We start from the raw sequence: 22,998 nt of genomic DNA on the forward strand, positions 1-22,998 counted from the left end.
GTTGAGCAACCTTTACCTTATATAGTATAGCAACTATAAGCAGTTATTCCCTCATCAGCCTCTTTTTTCCCCCTTTCTATTGAAGTTAATAAACCCAAAAAGAGTGTGTCATGTTACAGGGAAACCGTTGCAGGGTACTATGCACACACTTATTCGCACACTCATTCACACCTAGGGGCAATTTAGATTAGGCAATCCACCAAGCAGCATTTTTGGGAGGTGGCTCGTGCATACTGTTTCTGTAACAGGCTCCAGAGACACCACAACTGATCAGGATAAAGCAGCTATTGAACATGAATGAATTATTTAAAGCCTTATTCCATGGAAAGATGGCAATGGGAAACTGAACAAAGGATGATGTGGCAAGGTCCTTTTTAAAGAGAAAACGCCTCACAAACTCAAGCAAACCAGGATTTAAACCAGGGACCATTTTGCTGTTGTTGTTGCTAATAATTATAATTATTAAATCTGCACCATCATTGGGTGATGGTAATTCTAGAATTTTCCTAATTACTAATTTTGCCATGGTTGACTGTGCCATTAGAACAAACAGGTGGGTTATTGTTGGTGTCAATGTGGAGCATGATGGTCACTGTGCACATAGAAATACTTATGATTTGCCATCAATTTGTTGTTACACTTTTGCACCCTCTTTCATTCCAGGACAGGATAGCAAGCTGCTTATTCTTCTACACCCCAGTAGAGTTGAATGATGGACAACGATCAATACCCAAATTGTTTGGAACCAGCACATATTGGATAAGCACTCAGAGAACTTTGCTCTAACTGCAGTATAATGCTGATAGTGATGTGTAAAGCTTGCAGGCAATGTGAAGACTAATGACTATTTATTACCTTCCTCTGATGTGTTTGTGAATCAAACAGCAGACACAGCTGCTCAGCCCTCTACAATGCAAAGGTAAGTTCCTTTGCTGCATTGTTGCAGCAGGAAAAGAAATAGGTCAGAAGGCTCAGCTTCTCAGCCCCTAGAAGGGGAAGAGTGAGTATCTTTACTATGTTTGAGCCAAATTGTGACCTTAGTATTAAGGGCATTAAGGGATGCTATGGCAAATGTGGCTTTGGATTTCAAACACAGTGGGACAGTGGTTCCTGGCCATTAACGAGATGCCTGTAAGTGCAGGAGCAATGAGTACAGAAAACCTACAAGCAGCATTCCAAGTAATGAGAGACTCAGCAATGGAGTGAGGTAGATCACTGGATACTGGGTTTGTTAACGCATATGAGAAGGCAAGTTTTCTCTACCATCACTGGAGCTCGGTAGAGACACTTTTCGCCAGCTGCCGCTAGTACATGGTGTACTTTGACAGCTCAAACTGATTAAGACTAAACTCATAGTCTCCATACTCACTACTCATCAGACCAGACCTGCTAAAGCTAACCCAGATTTACAAGCCAATGTAGCACACACCCTGTAATTATGACATGTTTGCAAGTAGTCAGACACTCTTATAAGTGCCCCATTTATGCAGATTTTATGCAAATAAGTGGAAAGTTTGTTCACTATGCTAAAATACTGCACGTCATAAACAATGTTGTTTTTGCAGTGTCAGTGAGTAGCATCTCTTTTTTTTGTTCTACCCTAAAGATGTATTTCAAGGGTTATCAATTAGATTTGGCATGAGGCCAAATTCTCTCAGAGAAATTACTGTACGAGCCAGATGTCATCCATACAGCCCCCTTAAAGCCCCACAAACTAAAAACCTCACACACTTTAACATAAAACTCTCACACATACCCATAAACTTTCATAATTTTATCTATCCACCCAGCCATCTATCTATTGCTGCATATTGCACTGTGTATAGAGCACACCATGTCATATTTATCCACAGAAATGAATGGAATGCAGTAAAAATACATCTGTTTGTGCACATGTAGCTAGAAACATTATATAATATGACATTCCTGCTATATCATATAGTGTATTCCCCTAATGTACATAAACAGCACATATGCTATATTTCAGCCACAGCAGCATTGTGCACTCTGGTGTCAGTTAAAAATGAACGTTTTTTAACAGTTCTAACTAAGAGGGTAGGAGTGAGTAAAAACACTCAACCATCCAAAATGAAAATTACTTCTTAACAGTCACTTCTGGTAGAAAATAGTTTTAACAGCTCTTATCTTTTTCCATCTAGAGCAACGGCCATACTGGACATGAAAAAATCCACCTGGACTAAAAGCCAATTCACTTGAATGGAACAGTAAGCAGTATGCGATAAAAGGGATTTGCTTATGGTAGCAGTTAATTTTGCATCCACCTCCAGCTTTGCTTCAGATTCAATTTAATCCCATGAATCCACTAACCTTCGAAGTGTAGACCAATCAAAAACCAGCAAGGGGCTGGGGTCAAATTATTCTGAAAGTCTCAACCTGGAGAAACTGCTTATTATTACTATTTTGATATCGCAAGAAGCTTCAAGGTCAAGAGAATATCTCATTTCTCGCATACTGCAAACTAGCTAGATGGCTAAGGTTAGCTGTTCACTGAACCACTGTTTTCCTTCCAGTAATACACACCAGGGCTGATGATAATCATCTGGTAAGTCTATGCTGAAGTAAATTACAAGGCAAAAACAGGTTTTGGTCACTCCATCTTAATGAACTTGCCACAGATTATTGGAGGAGGTGGATGTGAACTGAGCTGCTACCAGATGAAAGCCCTTTCACACATACTGAATTCTCTTAATTCAAGTGAACAGGGTTTTTTTTTTCACCTGGATTATTTTGTTCACATCCAGAATGTTGGCTGCATAATAACTAACAATAGCAGATTTTTTGGCTTTTCACATGTGAATGTTTTCTTTGTCACCTGCGGACACACACCCACACAAGCCTAAAGTGCTTTATTAAGAGTGCCATATACAGTATTTCACATTATGGTTGGACAGTATTCCCTATTCTTTTTACAGATCCTACATATGTTTAATGTGACTGTACAATATGTTGGAGGATGGGTTCTTGCCAGAGATATCTTTCAGTTTGGCAGGGTGCCATTCGATGATCCCAGATATACAGTATGTAGCAGCATTGTCTCTGTATGAGGTTCTGGTGAATGGTTTGCCACTAAAAGTGCCAAAACTAGTCAAAACGTGTTTTTTTGACCAGCTGCTTATGTGGTTTGGAGAGCACCAAAAAGGAGCTCTGCTATCCAAGACAGGTTAGTCCACTGGGCAAAGGAGGTAATTACACATGAATAGTTGAACACTGGACAAACATGTACGTTTATCCCTTAAACTCAATCTCGTAAGGGTGCTTTTTCATACACAGTGTTTAGTCCTTTTGACTAACCGAAACGTGGTCTGTTTTGACACTAGGTGTGGTTTGTTTTGGCAGGTGCAAATGTCACAATCAAACTTGGTTGCAGACACTAACCAACCAGTCAAAGGCCCTCTAAGTGAGGTGGTCTCAGTGCAGTTCCAAGTAAAGCTAGCACTGTTTGATTGCAATGAGAAAGCGATTTGAATCAACTGCAGGAAGTGAACCACAAATGCTGCAGGAAGCATTTTTATTACATATTAAACTGAGCCATGAGATATTATTTGGATCAACTAATATATAGAGAAAACAAACAGCTTGTTCTTGGTGATTTTTGTCATTTGGACTTAGCAGTGGTTTGTTTACATTTCCATTACCATATTTCTGATCAAGGAATGACAGACAAGTATGTTTTCAGCCATATATACACACATTTTTTTCTGTTGATTTGTTTAATTATATAATAATACTGTATATAATATGATTATTGTTGAACTTTATTGTAGTGAAACCAATGCAGATGAAATAGCAAATAAACCAAAAGTATCAAGTCGATTCAAATACTTGTGAAAACATCCTAAGAGGAATGTCACATTCAGACATTTGGAAAGCAGCAGCATGAAGCTCACTAGCTACCATCACCAGATAGAACGGATGCTGCGTCATTGCAGCTTATATGGTCTGTGTTGTTTGTGAGATTCTCATAACAATAGACTATAATATCATATAGAGAACAATATAACAATTTGGAGTGATTTGGAGTCATTTTATCCTTAATGGAAAAAGTATCAGAGCCTTGAGTGATTCTTATCCTCAATAGAGAACAGTATCACAAAACTGAATGTTTTTCATCCTTAGTAAAAAGAAGAATCAGCACTTTGAGCAATTGCCATCCTCAATAAAGAACAGTATCAGCACTATTTATGGATAGTGGGGTGAGCTACCAGGATGTGGAGCAAGACATTGTCATGACTTCAACAATCTTTTAACTAAGTAAACTGCCACGAAGTTGGATAAATAAATAAATTAACAAACACGTGGCCTCCAAAGAAAGAAGGATGATGTAATTGAAGATAGGAGGTTGGTAAACAGGGTAGTTAGAAGGTCACTGAGCAGTCAATACTTTAACATTTACCCATAATCCCCCTACAGGATCAGAGCAGGACACACTGGTGCATATGAAGTATTCCAGGTCTCCCTTGGCTTTGACGTGGCAGGATGCCATGTTGAATATGAATTTACACACACACACACACACACACACACATTCTGATTTTGATCATGTGAGCTCACAGGTCCCACAAATTAACAATGATCTATTATAAGCAGAATGTGGAGAGAAAAAAATCACTTTTTTTATATATATATATATTGAATAGGATAGAAAAGAATACTACATATACTAAAAGACCAAAGATCAATGCCACAATATGTCTGTATTTGTTTGTACATATAAAGCATTTCACATGATAGCGTTCAATATAGTTTTTTTTATTATTTTTGTCATTTCTAATACAGGTAATCATACAGATTAAAAACATAGATTTAAAAAAATGTAGCGCAGCAAAAGCAAGAAGGGGAAAAAGTTCCAGGAACACAGGGTTTGTGCTTTTCATACTTGTGCAAGAAATATTTGCGTGTGCTACCAACTGCTTACAAGACATTACACAGCAACATTTCAGAGAGAGAAAGAAAGAGAAAATCAATCACTGTGTCTGTCTACAGGATGTAAAGAAGTTGGCAAAATCTCCTAATTCCAATTGGCACGTGACATAAAAAGCTATATAGAAAGACTGTATTAAAAATGGCATGTATTGCAACTAATACAGTTCATTGAACACAAAAGCTCAGAGTTTTCAAACAGGTCACCCAAAATGTTGCCTATAGACAACATAAGTAACACAAAGGAAGATTACCCAATGCTGCTGCAGAGTGTAGAGAATTTTCTAAAATGTAAGAATACCACTGAACTTTCTGATATAATGTTATTATGTAGTTACAAAGTCAATTTAAGTTACTCAAACTTAATATGTCCTGAAAGGGATCAAAGATTAAAAATATCATCTAGGGGGCTGAACATAACTTTTTAATTGGTGCTATTCTAATTAATTGAGCACTGTTTTACAGTGCTGATTATTCAGTGTACACGATCACTCTTAGGCCAACCTCTCATACTTTGAGGTCATTTTTAATTATACAACAGTTAGTTCTGGTCCACTAATTTGATTGGTTGAGTGGCATTCCACAAGTGCTTATATATAGTATTACTGCACTGGGACATTTTATTGTTAGTATCACTCTGCTTGTGTGTGTTCACCAAATAAAATTCCACTTCCCTGTTCGAAAAGTGGAGTTAGTGACATTATCAGTGGCATGGCAAGTAATACTTTTCAGGAATATAACTTCTAACTTAAAAAAATTAATGCTCATCAGATGAAGATGAAAAGGAAGAAGGGATGCCAATTTCACCTTTAATGGGATCTCGAGATCTGTATTTGTTAGTGGAACAAAAATAAACAGAACATTTGGCCATATTGTGTCTGAAATTGCAGTTAATCAATATTAATTTCTTGTTTAAAGAACTGTTGTTTAAAGGCAATATCACACTCTTGTGCACACGCTTGTGCGATATTGCTTAAATAAAACACTGCCATGGAATTTAACATAGATTGCACATAGACTCACAAAATCATATTCATGAAGCCCTTCATTACCTGAAGGGGGACCAGGATCACTCTGAAAACACTGGTTATGTAGCAAGACACTTAGATTGCCTTCAGTCAGTTACTATTTCTATTATTCCACATCTCCTAAAACATCTTTGCAATTACATCATTTTCCATTTACTTAGTATATGTCCTAATCAATGTAACATTTAATGTTAATCATCACCTAAATTAAATCACAAATCTAGACTCCTATCTTATCTCGAGTGTTCATTCAAAGATCAAATCAAGAATTTCCAAAGCCGCACTGCACTTCCACAGATTTCTGTTCTAGCTATCATTTTGTGCTAGTATTTAAGGTATTGTTCTGAAGTGTGCAATTAAAGGTGCAGTGCGTAATGTTTAAAAGTGTGTCCATACTGTACAATTGTCACAAATATCCCATTCATATTGCGGTTTCCATAGTGATAAGTTTTTAGTTTCTGTTTTGGTCCTGTTCCAACCCCCACCCTATCAATGGTCTGTAACCTGATTGTGTTCACCTGTTCTGTGTTACTCTTTGATTAGTTTGTCTATGTACTGTATATCCTGTTGTTTCTTTGTAATATTGCAAAATCTCATTATGCATTATTGTCATTAAGTCCAAGCTTTGTCATCTGAGCTCTGTTTCATTGGACTTTGTTTCCCTCAGTTTTGAATATAGATTATCCTTGTAAGATTTTGCCTGCATGAGTTTTGACACCCAGTATGGACACTGGATACAACTGTTGGATCTGCCATAATAAAGCATACGCTGAGATTATGCACTTGCATCTTTAAATGCATAATCAAGAATTACCAAAGTAGTTTCAAGAACATCTCTAACCAAAGTAAAATGTAGAAAACACATAATTTACCTTGTGCTAGAAAAATGAATGTGCTAAATATTAAATGTGCCTTCTCTACCTATTGTACTTACTTTAAATCTCTGTGTTTCAGGACTCTTAAACCCAAATAACTTTAGCTCTGAACCACTTAGCATTTTCCATGCTCTGAGTCTCATCTTTTCAGTTTTTAATGAGCTGAAATCAGGTGCATTGGAGCAGGGAAACCACTAAACAGTGGCCCTGTCTAGTTAGTGTTCTTACTACATTACCAAACATCCCAATTGCTAGAACACATACAATCACAAGACTCCTTAATTGGTATTACTGTTGCATGTTAATACAAGTCAATGTATATATAAATAAATATAATATGTATATACAGAGAGTGACAGTCTATTGTCTATACGATATGGTCACAGTATCTCAGAGACTGTGCGTTTTCCCATAATGCACTGTGAAATGGCTACAAGCAGTGAACTGCTTTATAACTATAACAAATGATTGTGTAATTACATAATCATAAGATTTGCTATGGTATGTGTAACATACGGCTAGATGCTATTTGTGTCCCATGACTATTGTCTGTCTCTTTTCTACCAATTTCCATGATGTTCTTTCCATTTTTCTTGACAACTGCTACTTTGTCAACCGTAATTCTACCAGACATTCATTTCTCAGTAGAACTTAGACTAGATCCAGTGCCAAGCTTTGGTCCTCTAAGACTTGATTTTAATAATAAGGCTATAAGTCTTTGCTAAGTATTTCAGGACTATTATATCTTACTTTAATCTAGCACAATTTCATTCTCAGAGAAAAGTTTTTTCCTGGTGCTTGATAGTCTGGAAGTATGATATTTCCTGACAAAAGGATTAAATTTAGAAATTGATCAATCGTACACTGGGATGTCATGTTGTGAAACTGAAATATGATGTGCCCATATTAGCACCCTATCTGATATGAGTATAGGTGTAAAAGATCCACCAGAATTTATAATTGGTCCAAATTTTGGGCCATATTCAGATTTTCATTGCAACTTAAATCAAAAGATATGTTGATATTTATGCATGAAATATTTGCACAACATGTGTTTATGTTCAGCTTCTGGGCAGTGAATTCAGATTGAATATTATAACTGAAATTAACTGTGCATCTCTGAGGTTGCCAGTTTTTCTGACAGGTCTAGAGCATCACCTTTGAAATAATCACTTGCCTTTAATCAGGAAAAAGACAGGAGATAGGTAATAACTATAATACGACGTAGCACAATATCAACAGAAAAATAAAAATACAGTTTAAACAAACATGATGATATACAAGAACAACATTTCAAATAAACATCTAACACTAGCCTATTATATAGTGAATATATTGAGGCTGATTGTCAAGAATATTTCTATTTCTTTTTTTGTGCTCTCACTTTGCTATTTCTTAAGTAGCAGTTCATATTTTCATCAAAATAATCAAATTGCTAGTTAAAGTTTTCCCCCCAATTAAGATGATGTCACCTTCAAGATCCTGGTCTTTGACAAACTCCACCTGTCAACTGCAGTCACTGCTGTCTGAGTACTATTTAAGTATGTAGATAATTTGGAGGTCTAACAATGACACAATTTTGGTATGAACTGCTTACCACATGTGCTTAACCCGAAATATGATGTGAAACTAAAAAAAAAAAAAAGCCAGCCTGACTATGACAATCTAGTTATATACCAGTTTATTTGACTGTAAGTGGTCATTCAATTCCTTCCATCTATATGTTACTGAGTAATAGAATTCATTTATTTATTATAGAATTAATAAATGTATATAGAATTCCTTTATTCATCTAATGATTGCATTGTCATATTTATTTTTCTTCATAAATCCACCCATACATCCCCAACCCTGTGTTCTGTGACCGTGTTGATGCTGTTGCATCACGATTGCTATATTTTATGGCTATATAATATTATTGCACAGAGATCCAATTCCTTCTAAGGTCCAGAAACATCAGAAAAGGCACCAGCAGGTTTCCCTCCCATAGGACATTACAGGAATAATTAAACTGTGCATTAGACATGCTTTGGTTCTGGGCAGCTTCCAAGAATAGAATGGACTAGAATATTAGTGGAATATGTTCCATCAGAGTAGCCTGCACTCACCAACGTAATTCATCATAAATTTATTGGCAGCTCTGAAGACAAGAGCGCAGCCATGAAATGAATAGTAGGAGCAAAAATGCTGACATGGCTTAGTATAAATGAAAGCCAGTAGCCATTAATTAACATGATGCGTGTGGCATAGTGCCAATTGATGCCTACTAGCTTTCCGTAGAGCTCTGCTACCATTTTTTGATTAGACTATTCTTTTAAGTCTTGAATCTTTGACACTAGTTTAGCACTTCCTCTGAAATGTTTAAGATGCATCATCCCTGGAACATATGTACAGTATTTAAGAAGTGTTTTACAGAATAGTTAAGTAACAAACCCCTGTTACATAAAAAAAAAATGCCAACTCTGTGCAAGATATGTTTGTAAGGCCGACTGTGACTTTAAAATAAAAAGACACAAATACTGTACGATTTATGATTTTAAACAAAGGGGGCATTTCACATGCCCATTAGATCCATTTCCTGTATTTGAGAGACTGAAAAACAGATAGAAATACCAATAAATTCCTGGCAGAAAAAATCCTGTTAAAATGTTGACGAAGAGAACCCCAGGTATTATAATGAAGCAAGTAGTTACATGGCACTTCCATCAAGTGTAGTATAGCTAGCGTATCTTCAATATACAAACAATCTTTCCAGCCAGCCATGCCTCACAATGGATACATTTTAGTGAAATGTATAGTGAAAGCGAACATACCCTGTGTAATTTTTGTGAATTCTGGGTAATGAATGGTCTCAGGAAACCTAATATCAGCCGTGAAAACACCATGCCAGTTTTAAAGCAGCACAGTTTCAGATGTCTGCTTTTAAAACTGATAAACTAAGTGACTAAGATTTCCCCGTTGGGGAAAGGTATTCTATGCTATACATTAGCGGCTAAATGATTAATATTTGAAGAAAGAGGCATGGATTGTTTCACAATCAAATCTAATATAATATTAACTTTCTAACCCTAAAAATACTTGGATTCTTACTTTCTTTCTCTTAGGCCTCAGTTTCTGATTGGTCTGTAGTCACACTGCCATTCTGTTCCCCTACAATTGGCTGTTCCTGGGAATCTGTAACTCCACCCACAATGAATGTTGGTCCACCTCCATCTTTTCCACTGACAGATTCAGAATCAACAGGGTTTTTTGACTGCTTGGTCAGGTTAGGCCCCTCCCACTTCTCTTCATCTAGCCGGCTGGAGATCGACCAATAGAGGTGCGCTTCCAGACGAGCAGCAGCTAATGCAAGCTCTCGAGCTGAACAAGAAGGAGTGTCCACCTATGGGCAAAAGATGGGATGAGGCTTCATGAACACAGACTATCCACATGAGTAAATTCTTTACTTAATTTTGATTTTTGCCATGATTGTTGCCACACTGTCACATTATTCACCAAAACAGCAGCTAAGATGTAATTGGCTAATTGTGCAATGTTATTTCTATTTGAAATTTAATGTTGTTTTACTTGTTACCTATATGTTTGTTTTGCTGTTTTTGGTTGTGTTTTTTCAGCATAATGTACCTATGCACTACAAAATGCCCATCCCTGCTGTGCATCTTAAAAGAGACCAGCCATTTAACCTTTCCTGAATGTCTAACTACAGTAAATACTGTGTACCACATAGAGTCTAAAAGCCATTTAATCATGGCCAAAATATGCCCTATGTAAGAAGTAGGTGTACAGTAGTTCTTCTAATGTATTCTTTTTGCACCTCAAAAGTATGATGAAATGCTCCATAGTCCACATCAAAGAATCCTTCAGCCAGGGACATCATCGGGCTGAATCTGTGACCCCACAGCACCTCCTCGACCAAATAGGAGCTCCGTGCTTGACATGTCATACCTGTCAATCACATATAGAGATAGATGTCAGATAGTTAAGTATACTATTCTTTAAAAAAAAAAAAAAAAAGAGTTAAAACAACCAGTTTAATTCAAGCAGATTGTCTTGTAACATGTAAAATTCCTTTGTGTTCCATTACCATAGGAATAAACAAATAACTTTCAACACACAAGAAACAGATGATTGGTGACTTGCATAAATCAGGTAATTAATTTTTTTTTTCAAGTATAGGTACATTTAGGGCCATAACAAAAACGTTGTACATGTCTGAAGCAGTTCTCTTTGCAGCTCTTTTATAGCAGTACAAGAAAAAGAAGCTCCTACTGAGAGCATTTCACAAAATTCACTTCACCAAGAGTTATTAATTCTACAACTGGCATTGTGTGTTGTGATCAAATCAATAGATCAAAATTAAACTTTTTAGTCATGCACCATCAGCATGTTTGGTGGAAAAGGAAATGCATACAAGGAAAAGACCTGATACCCACTGTAAAATGTTGTGATGGATCACTGATACTTTAGGGCTGGTGGACCAAGGGCTCTTGGGAAGACTTGTATCAGTCCCAAACCTGTTTGCCTGTGCCATGAGGTTCAGATTTAGCCATAAATAGAGCTTAGAACAAGATGCTTAGTCAAATATAGTTCCCAATTGTTAAAGAAACTCCAAAATCTGTGTTTTGCAATGAGCATCAGTTCCTGTATTTAAACCCTACTGAAAACCTGTGATCTGAATTGAAGTGGGAAGTCCATATGTACTGCTTGACTATTACAGTCAAATGGTTTTGATGTGATTGTGCCTGTCTCACCTGTAGCTTCCACCATGCCCTCCAGAATAACAACAATCTCAAAGTCTTCTTTCTCCAGCTGTGCTTGGGACATGTCCCAGAATGGCGAGCGTGAGTCGATCTCATGAGAGATGACCAATGGAGACACCAGGAACAAACGGTCATCCCCTGTCTCAAAGCCCACACTGATATCTGTCTGATCCAGAGGAATAAATTCACCTAGAAAGAGAATAAAGGACAAGAGATGAAAAGATAACACTTGATTAGGATATTTGGTATTCTTAAGTGATATAAAATTAAAAAAAAAAATTTTTTTTTTTTTTTTAGATCTTCAACAGATCAATAAATAGAATTTAAAAATGACAATAAACCATAGTATATTTAATGTTAACCAAACACCATATTACTAAATTGAGAGCAAGTACATATTACATGTCAACACTACATTTATAGAGCTTAACCTCAGAGATTTAATTTTCTTTGTTTTATTTTTTTTAATTGTCTTCTTAATACTACAGAGAAATTGCAACAAAATTAGACATTCTTGTAGACTGATTCATTCCTGTTTTTCTTGCTTTGATTATAAATTTTAATCCACTACCATCTTCTTCGTCAGCTATGAAAAACTATATAAGTATGCAAAATGCAACTAATAAAGCCAATATCAGATGATAAGCAACAAAACCATTTTAGACGGTGCATTTTCAGTTTATTACTAGATTAACATTCTGTGCAATAACATATGTTCTCCATGTCAGATTATACAATGAAGATTCTGTAAAGATAGATATGTGATTAAACAAAATGACTATGTTCTGCTTACATCATCAATCTGTGTGATCTGGGTTCACGCAGAAAATGGGGAAGCATAAACAGAAACATTTTTCAAAGTTAGCTTGAAGTAATAAGGTTCTTTCCTTTGTGTAATAGCATGTTTCATTTATGTTTCAGCATTGCCACTAGCATATTGTTTAGGTGTACTGTGAGATAATTCCATAATTCTATGGCATCTTCAGTTGGTGCCATTTATACAAGTGGTCAAGCATTGAGATTTTCAAAGATCAAAAATTCCTGTCACTACCAAAACTTTGCTGGTGACTGTCTTTGGTCACAGTGGCAAAAATCCTCCACCTGACGTTGAGCACGTCATATTATCTGCTCTATGACGGCAAATCTCAACTCCTGACTGAAGAATTCTTTTACGATGGATGATTGTTATCTGTGACAATCAGGCCGAAGATCAGAAAATATAAACTCCAACTTTACAATTTAGACTCTAACTCTAACTTACTTTTAAAGGCTTGTTTTTTGTTTTACATACTGGAGTTTTAAATAGTGAATTTATGAATAGGAAAGATGAACTTAGTTCAATTTAACTCATAACAGAACAGCAACAGTTCTTATTAGTAGAATTAGTATTCCATTAATAACACCATTTGAGTTTCTGACATTAAATCCCTCTAACATTTTTGCAGTATTTCAAATGTGAATTACAGCAGTGGTGCTCTTTTACAAAGAGCCAATTTAACCACTGCAGCTCTTGATTACTCTTGACACAGGATTTTTCATTTGTCCACCACCAGATGGCACCGCTGTATTAATCCCCAACTTTGCTGATGTTGAGTGCTTTGATTTACATATATTGTAGATTTGAATTGAGAAGCCGCAGCTGGAGTCTCACCCTCTTGGGTCTGTTTGGATTTGATGAGCTTTGCTCTCATGTTGGCTCCCACGATGTGTGAGGATCTCAGATCGCCAACTCGGAACATCAGGCACAGCTTATCGTCCCGCAGAGAGATGACCGCGTTCCGGGAGAACACCAGTGTCTCTGCCCGCTTGTTTGGCTGAGAGATCTTCACAAACATACAGCCAACCTGAGAAAGTTGGAAATTAGAATTAGATTATAGGGTAACAGCTGAATGGAACTGTGTCAAAAACAGATTTGCCCAGTGAGATTCATTCCCAAAACAGGAAAATTAATTCTGGCAAAATCAGATATAAAACAGCAGAAATATCAACGTTTTGATATTTATATCAATGTATTCCTTTATAAAAGTGGTTTTCTTTTACGTGTCAGTGCAAAAGCTGTCTTACAATTTCACACTAATTAAGTAGTGCAAGTCCTGGATTAATCGTAATGATCTTGGTACTGTATTTCAGATTAGAGCACACCACAGTATCCGAAAAATTACCAATCAACCTCTTTAATACAGGAAATTACAGAGGTACAAGGCTTTTCAGAATGACTGTCACCCTTCATAAAAATGAGCAAATATTATTATACAAAATAAAGAATTTACAAGCAATAATTAAAATCTTCCAATCAAACAACAGGAGAAACAATTTCTGTTATATAATCTTAATAGATATTACTTAAATAAATAATAGTATTTCTTTTTCTTTTTTAAATATGTATTAAAATAATGGTTTAAATAGATAGAAACAAATCATCACTCTGGAATTGTTTTTATAAAAGCTTTTATTTAAAAAAAAAAAAATTTAAAAGAGCCTAAATGTTTCCTTTTGGCTACTAAGGTTAAGGTTAGATTTAGGTAATAATTATGTCAATGCAAGGTCCTCACAAGAAAAGTAAGACAAACGTGTGTGTGGGTGTGCGAGTGTGTGTGAACATAAATGTGTGTCCCCAAAATATTTGGGTGAAACACAGCCTGAGGATGAGACATCAAATTAGGACACTCAGAGCAAGACAAATGAACTCACATGCACACACAAAACTCAAGTACTCATTACCAACACCATCTTGTTACAGTGCAAATATACAATCAGTTTTAGAGAAGTAATTTGAGTGATGAAGAAAGAAAGTAAATTAACTTCTCAGGACAGAGGGAATGAAACACAAAGAGATAAGGACAGTGAAATCAGGTGAGATGAAAACAGAGAGGAAGAGTGAGTAACATCCACTCTTTAAAAAGCATGACTCATTTGGCTCTGTCGGAAATTACACACACACACACACACACTTACTTTGGAGGAGGTGCAGAGGAACAAGTACTGAGTGCAATGAATCCATTTTCACAAAACCCAATTCCATTCGAAAGATTTAGCATTTGCAAAGTACCTCAAATTTGGGGAAAATCATGAGAGAAAGATAGGTAGAGCAACGAAAAAGAGTACAGGGCCCATGAGGTCAAAAGCTAATGGTCAAAATTAATAGAACTCCTGAGTACTAATTGTAAATGATTAAAAACATGTTCAGTGTTTTTAATGTACTGTAGTTTATAAGTAATGTTCACATATAGGTAGGTTTTCAGGAGACAAGATTTGGACCGTTACCGTCACACTGTTCTGATTAATATCACTAGCCAACAGTTCTACTCCAGGTAATACGGCTATGTATCTTTTAATAATTTGCATATTGTACCTATATCAAGGGTATGTCAAATTAAGTGACGTGATCTTGGCTTTTGTACCAAATCCTGTTTTGGCTTATCCATACATGTTAACATTTTATGTATATTATTTAACTAAAAGCAACTTATTGGACAAGAGACTAATACAGTTTTCTACTCTCTGGTCTACATTACCTCAAACTGTTGAAACTTTTTTTAGCAAATTCTTTAATCTGACAAAACACATACAGGTACATACAGAGACATCCTGTGCACACATTATGATTTAAAAAACACTAATATAATGTAGATAGGTAGGTAGGTAGGTAGATGGATGAATAGATAGATAGACAGACAGACAGACAGACAGACAGACAGACAGATAGAGTATCTCACAAAAGTGAGTACACCCCTCACATTTTTGTAAATATTTGATCATATCTTTTCATGTGACAACACTTAAGAAATGACACTTTGCTACAATGTAAAGTAGTGAGTATACAGCTTGTATAACAGTGTAAATTTGCTGTCCCCTCAAAATAACTCAACACACAGCCATCAATGTCTAAACCGCTGGCAACAAAAGTGAGTACACCCCTAAGTGAAAATGTCCAAATTGGGCCCAATTAGCCATTTTCCCTCCCCAGTTTCATGTGCCTTGTTAGTGTTACAAGGTCTCAGGTGTGAATGGGGAGCAGGTGTCTTAAATTTGGTGTTATCGCTCTCACACTCCCTCATACTGGTCACTGGAAGTTCAACATGACACCTTACGGCAAAGAACTCTCTGAGGATCTGAAAAAAAAGAATTGTTGCTCTATAAAGATGGCCTAGGCTAGAAGAAGATTGCCAAGACCCTGACACTGAGCTGCAGTACGGTGGCCAAGACCATACAGCGGTTTAACAGGACAGGTTCCACTCAGAACAGGCCTCGCCATGGTCGACCAAAAAAGTTGAGTGCACGTGTTCAGCGTCATATCCAGAGGTTGTGTTTGGGAAATAAACGTATGAGTGCTGCCAGCATTGCTGCAGAGGTTGAAGGGGCGGGGGGGTCAGCCTGTCAGTGCTCAGACCATACGCCGCACACTGCATCAAATTGGTCTGCATGGCTGTCGTCCCAGAAGGAAGCCTCTTCTAAAGATGATGCACAAGAAAGCCACAAACAGTTTGCTGAAGACAAGCAAACTAAGGACATGGATTACTGGAACCATGTCCTGTGGTCTGATGAGACAACATAAACTTATTTGGTCCAGATGGTGTCAAGCGTGTGTGGCGGCAACCAGGTGAGCAGTACAAACACAAGTGTGTCTTGCCTACAGTCAAGCATGGTGGTGGGAGTGTCATGGTCTGGGGCTGCATGAGTGCTGCCGGCACTGGGGAGCTACAGTTCATTGAGGGAACCATGAATGGCAACATGTACTGTGACATACTGAAGCAGAGCATGATCCCCAGGGCAGTATTCCAGCATGATAACGACCCCAAACACACCTCCAAGACAACCACTGCCTTGCTAAAAAAGCTGAGGGTGAAGGTGATGGACTGGCCAAGCATATCTCCAGACCTAAACCCTATTGAGCATCTGTGGGGCATCCTCAAACGGAAGGTGGAGGAGCACAAGGTCTCTAACATCCACCAGCTCCATGATGTCGTCATGGAGGAGTGGAAGAGGACTCCAGTGGCAAGCTGTGAAGCTCTGGTGAACTCCATGCCCAAGAGGTTTAAGGCAGTGCTGGAAAATAATGGTGGCCACACAAAATATTGACACTTTGGGCCCAACTTGGACATTTTCACGTAGGCGTGTACTCACTTCTGTTGCCAGCGGTTTAGACCTTAATGGCTGTGTGTTGTTATTTTGAGGGGACAGCAAATTTACACTGTTATACAAGCTGTACACTCACTACTTTACATTGTAGCAAAGTGTCATTTCTTCAGTGTCGTCACATGAAAAGATATAATCAAATATTTACAAAAATGTGAGGGGTGTACTCATTTTTGTGAGATACTGTGGATGGATGAATGTACATGCGAAATAATAGGATGTGCTGGATCAAGTGCTATTTTATAAACTGCAGAATAATGAGGGTGGAAGCCATTAGGCTTGTCACAGTATATGGCCTTAACGGTGTGAAAATTATGATCTTGTGGAACGTCTAGAAGCCATATTGTTAAATTAAACCTAATTTGCAGCAATTATTGTGATAATTACAGCCAGGACTATTCAAGCAGCAATATAATGCTCTCAATACATTACATTTTCTGTAGCTTTTAGGCTCAGAATTACATTTGATAGCAAAGACAAAAAAAATGTTATTTGTTTCTTTAATCCATATTTTCTATCCCCTAATTTTTTGTCAAGCTTAAAGGCAAGTGCATGTTTAAAGTTAGTGGTTAGTGGTTAGTTAGTGGTTAGTGGCTACTGAAAAACACATACACAAGAAAAATCTGGTAACCTCAGAAGTAACGATTTGCAATCTCACAAGCAGCTAACTTGCATATCCCGAATGGGGCACCCAGAAAAATGACTTATGCATGTGTGTGATGTGACTGTTTTCTGGTTTTCAGTCTCGCTGGTCCTTTGTGGGGTTTGGTAGAATTTAATGAGTCAAATGTGTAACACCTGGGTGAGCTGATCTCCTCAGCTATATAAGCTGGTGGACTTAAGCCTCTGGTATACTTAGCTTTTTTTATGCATATGCTTGCGTATGTGTACAGTCGTACACATAACCTTTCAAAGTATACTCCATTTGACATGTACAGTACACAGGCGATCAACGCATGCACATTACAACAACTTGCACTACCCTTCCTGGCCTACAAGAGTCAGTACAGCACAGTAAAGCAGGTCTTCTTGTGTGAAGAACGGCAACGAAGAAGAATCACAACAAATGTGAAGAACAATGCTTGGATAATTCTACTTCTGATACTTCTGATTTACATATATCTGTGACGACGACTGATTGGGATCCATATGCAGTTTTATTAGCAAAACAGCGGGTACAGAGTAGTCAGGCGTGAGTAGAGGTATTGGCAGATTCAGGGCAGGCAATAAGCAGTAAACCACAAACAGCAGGTTAACCATGGAGAAAACAACATAGAAAATAATAGCGTTCTGAGACATGAATGAGGCAAACGAGACTTTGCGACGAGGGAGCAAACAAACAGAGTTTAGATAGTCTCTGTAATGAGGCACAGGTGAGCTTGTAATCAGCTCTTGGTTGCAGCCTCTTGGTTAATGTAGTCCTGGTAGTTCTTGGGTAGTGTAGTGCCATGATAGAACTCGGGTAAGTGAGACTCCCTGGAGTTTGTGACGGAGCACCCAACTCTGCGAGCAGCATCTGACACGGGGATGCTGCCGGCGACGGGGTTTCCCTCGGGGATGGGGGGGGGTCCTGTGGAACTCGCCGATGAGGGTGGGGTCAAGGATGTCATCCTCGTTGACCCAGGAACTTTCCTCCGTGCCGTACCCCTCCCAGTCTACCAGGTATTGGATCTGGCATCCCTGCCGTCAAGTCTAGCAGATCTCGCACTTGATATGCCTCGTCGCCATCCACAAGCACGGATGGGAGACCTGAGTCATCACCTTCCACCTCCTCCCTCGGACCACTGGCAGATTTCAGCAGTGAGACATGAAAAGTGGGAGAGATATGCTAATTAGCGGGCAATTTGGGGTGACATGATAGGATTTATTCATCTTAGGATTTGAAAGGGACCCACATACCTGGGACCAAGTTTCTTGCAGGGTAAGCAAAGACGAAGGCCCCTGGTCGAGAGCACAACCACTGCCCTGGAGCGCAGTTTGGCCTGGGATGACAATGGCGGTCAGCTTGGGCTTTACCCCTGTTGATGGGCCGTTGCAGGTGAACGTGCACTTGGGTCCAAACTGCCTCACTGCATCGAAACCAGTCGTCCACAGCAGGTACTTTGGACAGTTCCCTGGACCAAGGAAACAGATGTTGGTACCCTAGAACACACTGAAAGGGTGTTAGCTGTGTGGAAAGTGTGAGTATAGAGTTTGTGCATACTCTGCCTAGGGGAGAAAGCGGCTCCAGTCCGATTGGTTCTGTTGGCAGTAAATACGAAGGAATTTGGTGAGTTCTTGGTTCAGTCGTTCTGTCTGGCCATTGTATTGGGGATGATAACCTGAAGTGAGGTTTATATTAACATTGAGAAGTCAAAAGAAGGTTGTCCAGACCTTTGATGTGAATTGTGGCCCCCGGTCTGAGAGGATGTCTTCTGGTAGGTTATAGTAGCGAAACACGTAACAGAAGAGTTGTTCTGCAGTTTCAAGAGCTGATGGGAGCTTTGATAATGGCATTAGCAGGCATGCCTTAGAGAACTGATCAATGACAGTCAGTATGGTGGTGTTACCTTGAGAAACTGGTAGGTCAGTGATGAAGTCAATGGCGATGTGGGACCAAGGCCGTTGTGGTACGGGTAATGGTTGTAGTAGTCCCACTGGTGGTTGTCTGGGGATTTTGGCTGTGGCACAGATTGTGGTGTCTGACTAAGATTTCCCACCAGAACTGGTTTCTTAGAAGTCGTACTATGGCGGCGACACCTGGGTGGCCCAAACTTCTGGAGGAGTGCACTTACTCTTTCTCTTAAGCTTGGTGGAACAAATGTTTGATTAGGAAAGCATTCTGTAGGCAGCGGGTCTTGTGTGTGGTCTTGGGTGATTTCGGACTTGATGTCCTTCTGGATAGGAGCTAGGATCAGAGAAGATAAGATGATGGGTTCTGGCGAAGGATTATGGGGTGTGGGGTCACATTGACGTGACAAGGCATCAGTTTGGTGTTCTTAGAGCCTGGGTGGTAAGTGATTGAGAAGTTGAATTGAGTGAAGAATAATGCCCATCTGGCTAGTCGAGTGATCTATCCCGTCCGTCATGAGATCTATGGGTTGTGGTTCTGCAGCCAGGGTAAGCCGAGGATGACTAGGTGATGGGGTGAGCGGATAACAAAGAGGTGAGTTATTTCAAAGTGTAGTGCTCCAACTTGTAGAATGAGATCGGAGGTGATGTATTGTAAGTGGTCAGTCCCCAGGGGGCATCCATCTAGTGCTAGGGAGAGTCACAAGGGATTACTGGGATCTTATGCTGCCAGGCTAGGTTTTCATCAGTAAAGCTGCCTGCCACCCCTGAGCCTACCAAGGCCTTAGTTGTGATGGATTTAGACAGAACTGCTAATTTTGCTGGCACTACAATACATGTTGTGATTAACAGGGAGGAACTCAATACACTCACCCTGTGGTCGTGCGATAAAGGAGGTCAGGTCGGGCAGTCGGCTCTCAAGTGCCCTGCTCGGCCACAGTACAGTCATAGTTGGTTCCTGATGCAGTGCTTGCTCTTTTCCACAGAGAGCTGGGTTCATCCAACTTGCATGGGTTCGGCGTCATCACTGGGCTGATGCGAATAGTTGAGAGGGCTGGGCACTGGCGCAGGTCAATGTGAATCGCCAGCTCTATGAACTAATCCAGGGTCCTGCCTTTGTAGCAGCAGGCCAACTTGGATTGCATGTTGGCGTTTAATCCTTGGTGGAACAGAAGTTTTAGGGCATCCTCCACCTACACAGTTTGCACAGTGAGGATCCATAAAGACAGAGCGAATTCTGCTGCTGTGTGACGTCCTTTTTGGAGTGCAAGCAGCTGTTCCCCAGCACTCCTTCCTCCCTCTGAGTGCTCGAATACCTCTCAGGGCTGTTGAATGAAAATCACAGAATGTGGTATGGTTTGGTCTCAAGTTGCCCCAGACGGCCATGGCCAAGTCCAGTGCCTTCCCTGTCAGCAGTGAGCACATGAAGGCAACCTTGCTTTCCTCGGTGGGATACAGCATGAGTTATTGTGCTATGAACATGGGAGCACTGCATGAGAAACCCCTTGCATTTGGTTGGGGTACAGTCAAATTTTTCAGGAAAAGCTTGATGAGGATCGGCCGTCACAGTACTTTGAGGCAGTACAACAAGTACCTGACTCGCCGGCGCTGCGATGGGTGCGGGTTCTGGTGCGGGCTGAAGGAGACCACATGGATGTCACGAGCTCTTCCGTTAGCGTATTGACTCAGCTTAGTTGTGAGTGATGAGATGGCAGCACAGTCGCTTGAGCGGACAGCTCATTAGAGATGTGCCTGATAGCAGCTAAATTGGCAGTTGGCGAAACCATCTGTGCTGACTCAGGTTGATTGGTATCCATATGCGGTTTTATTAGCAAACGGTGAGTACAGAGTAGTCAGGCATGAGCAGAGGTATCGGCAGAATCAGGGTGGGCAATACGCAGTAAACCGCAAAGCCCACCAAGACATACAGCAGGTTAACCACAGAGAAAACGACATAGAAAATAACAACGTTCGGAGACATGAACGAGGCAAATGAGACATCACAACGCGTGAGCAAACAAACGGGGTTTAGATAATCTCTGTAATGAGGCACAGGTGAGCTTGTAATCAGTTCCATGCTTCCGGGTTGTCATTGACTTGGTTTACTTTTTGACACATTTTGTTATGTTTTTTGTCATGTCTCTGTCCTTATTGCTGGTCTCCCTCACTTCATCATTATTCCCAACTGTTTATGTTTTACCTTTTATTTTGTTGCATATTTAAACCCCCGTGTGTCTTTGTTGTGCATGAAGTATTGCGTGTTTCTGTGTTTTGCCACCAGAGCCATACCAAGGCTTGTTCATTGTCCTTGTTTCTGAGTTTCTTGTCTATGCCCTGTTTATGCCCATTTGTAGACCACCTGAACCAGGCCTGTTTGTGAAATATTGCCTCATGAGTTGGATTTGTCTGCCTGCCTTTAATAAAAGCTTTAACTGCACTTGCATCCGTCTCAAACCCTGATAACATGACAGAATACTCCGCCTACAACATAGATGCAGCAGAAAAGCAGAGGAGACACCACTCCAAGAAAACCTTGCCATCACTTAACTCATGTTCAAGAGTCCAGAATGGAAAATCTTTTTTTTGTCCCGCCATTCACCACTTACCATAAGCAGGCCAACAGGGCGGCCTCGACAGCTCAGCTCCAGCCCCAGGCCGACAAGGTGGTATCCACTTCTCCAGAGCTCCAGCCTCAGATCCATGAGGTGGTCTCCCATGCGTTGCTCCAGCCAGGGGTCAACGTAGCGACCTCATCTCCAGAGCTCCAGCGTCAGACCCACGAGGTGGTCTCCCCTGAAGAGGTCCAGCCACAGCTCAACGTGGCAACCTCATATCCTGAGCTCCAGTGTGAGACCGATGAAGTGGTCTATCCAGCCATGATCCTGATAGAGGTCAATGAGGCGACCTCCCAGGTGCAGTTCCAAGTTGACGGCACAGCCTACCAAGTCATATTCATGTCTGAGGCCAACAAGGTAACTGCCCAAACCATGTTCCTGCCAGAAGCCGACAAGACGGCCTCCCAAGCCATGTTCCTGCCAGAGGCAGACGGCACGGCCTTCCAAGCCATGTTCCTGCCAGAAGCCGACAGCACGGCCTCCGATGCCATGTTCCTGCCTGAGGCCAATGAGATGGCCTATCAATCCTGTTCAGTGCCGGAACATTCAGCGTGCATGAACTGCCCAAAGCGCGATAGCGCATGCTTCCGGGTTGTCACTAACTCTGTTTACTTTTTGACACGCATCTTGTTATGTTTTATGTCATGTTTCCACCCCTGTATTGTTATTGGTTGTGCCCCTCACGTGTCATCATTATTTACAGCTGTTTATGTTTTACCTTTGATTTCGTTGTATATTTAAACCCCCTTGTGCCTTTGTTCCACGTGAAGTATTGTGCGTTTCTGTGTTTTGCTGCCAGAGCCATACCAAGCCTTGTTCATTGTCCTCTATGTCCCCTATGCCCTGTTTATGCTCGTTTGTAGATCACCTGACCCACGCCTGTTTTTGGAATTGATAATGCCTCACAATTTGGATTTGTCAGCCTGCCTGTAATAAAAGCTTTAACTGCACTTGCATCCGTCTCCAACCCTGATAACATGACAGTGGACTTAATTTAACTCAAATACAGACCTTAGTGCATGACTAGTTGATTTATAGTGATGGGAGATAAGTGACATTAGTAATACATGCTGAATTTTGATAAGATGTCACA

The 22,998-nt window shown here is 39.8% G+C and overlaps 1 protein-coding gene across 3 annotated transcripts in view; it reads right to left on the minus strand.

Moving 5' to 3' along the window:
* Positions 1-4,749: 4,749 nt before the first annotated feature.
* Positions 4,750-22,998, minus strand: part of kcnj9 (potassium inwardly rectifying channel subfamily J member 9) — a 33,465-nt gene continuing 15,216 nt past the window's right edge. For all 3 annotated transcript variants that reach the window (XM_053651523.1, XM_053651522.1, XM_053651524.1), the window contains 4 exons: positions 13,256-13,448; positions 11,596-11,793; positions 10,659-10,789; positions 4,750-10,226 (listed from right to left, as the gene is read on the minus strand). In XM_053651523.1, the coding sequence (XP_053507498.1) occupies positions 9,945-10,226; positions 10,659-10,789; positions 11,596-11,793; positions 13,256-13,448 (804 nt within the window). In that variant the 3' untranslated portion in view covers positions 4,750-9,944. The remainder of the gene's footprint in view (positions 10,227-10,658; positions 10,790-11,595; positions 11,794-13,255; positions 13,449-22,998) is intronic.

This window comes from Ictalurus furcatus, chromosome 20 (genome assembly GCF_023375685.1).
Source record: "Ictalurus furcatus strain D&B chromosome 20, Billie_1.0, whole genome shotgun sequence".
NCBI classification, from domain to species: domain Eukaryota; kingdom Metazoa; phylum Chordata; class Actinopteri; order Siluriformes; family Ictaluridae; genus Ictalurus; species Ictalurus furcatus.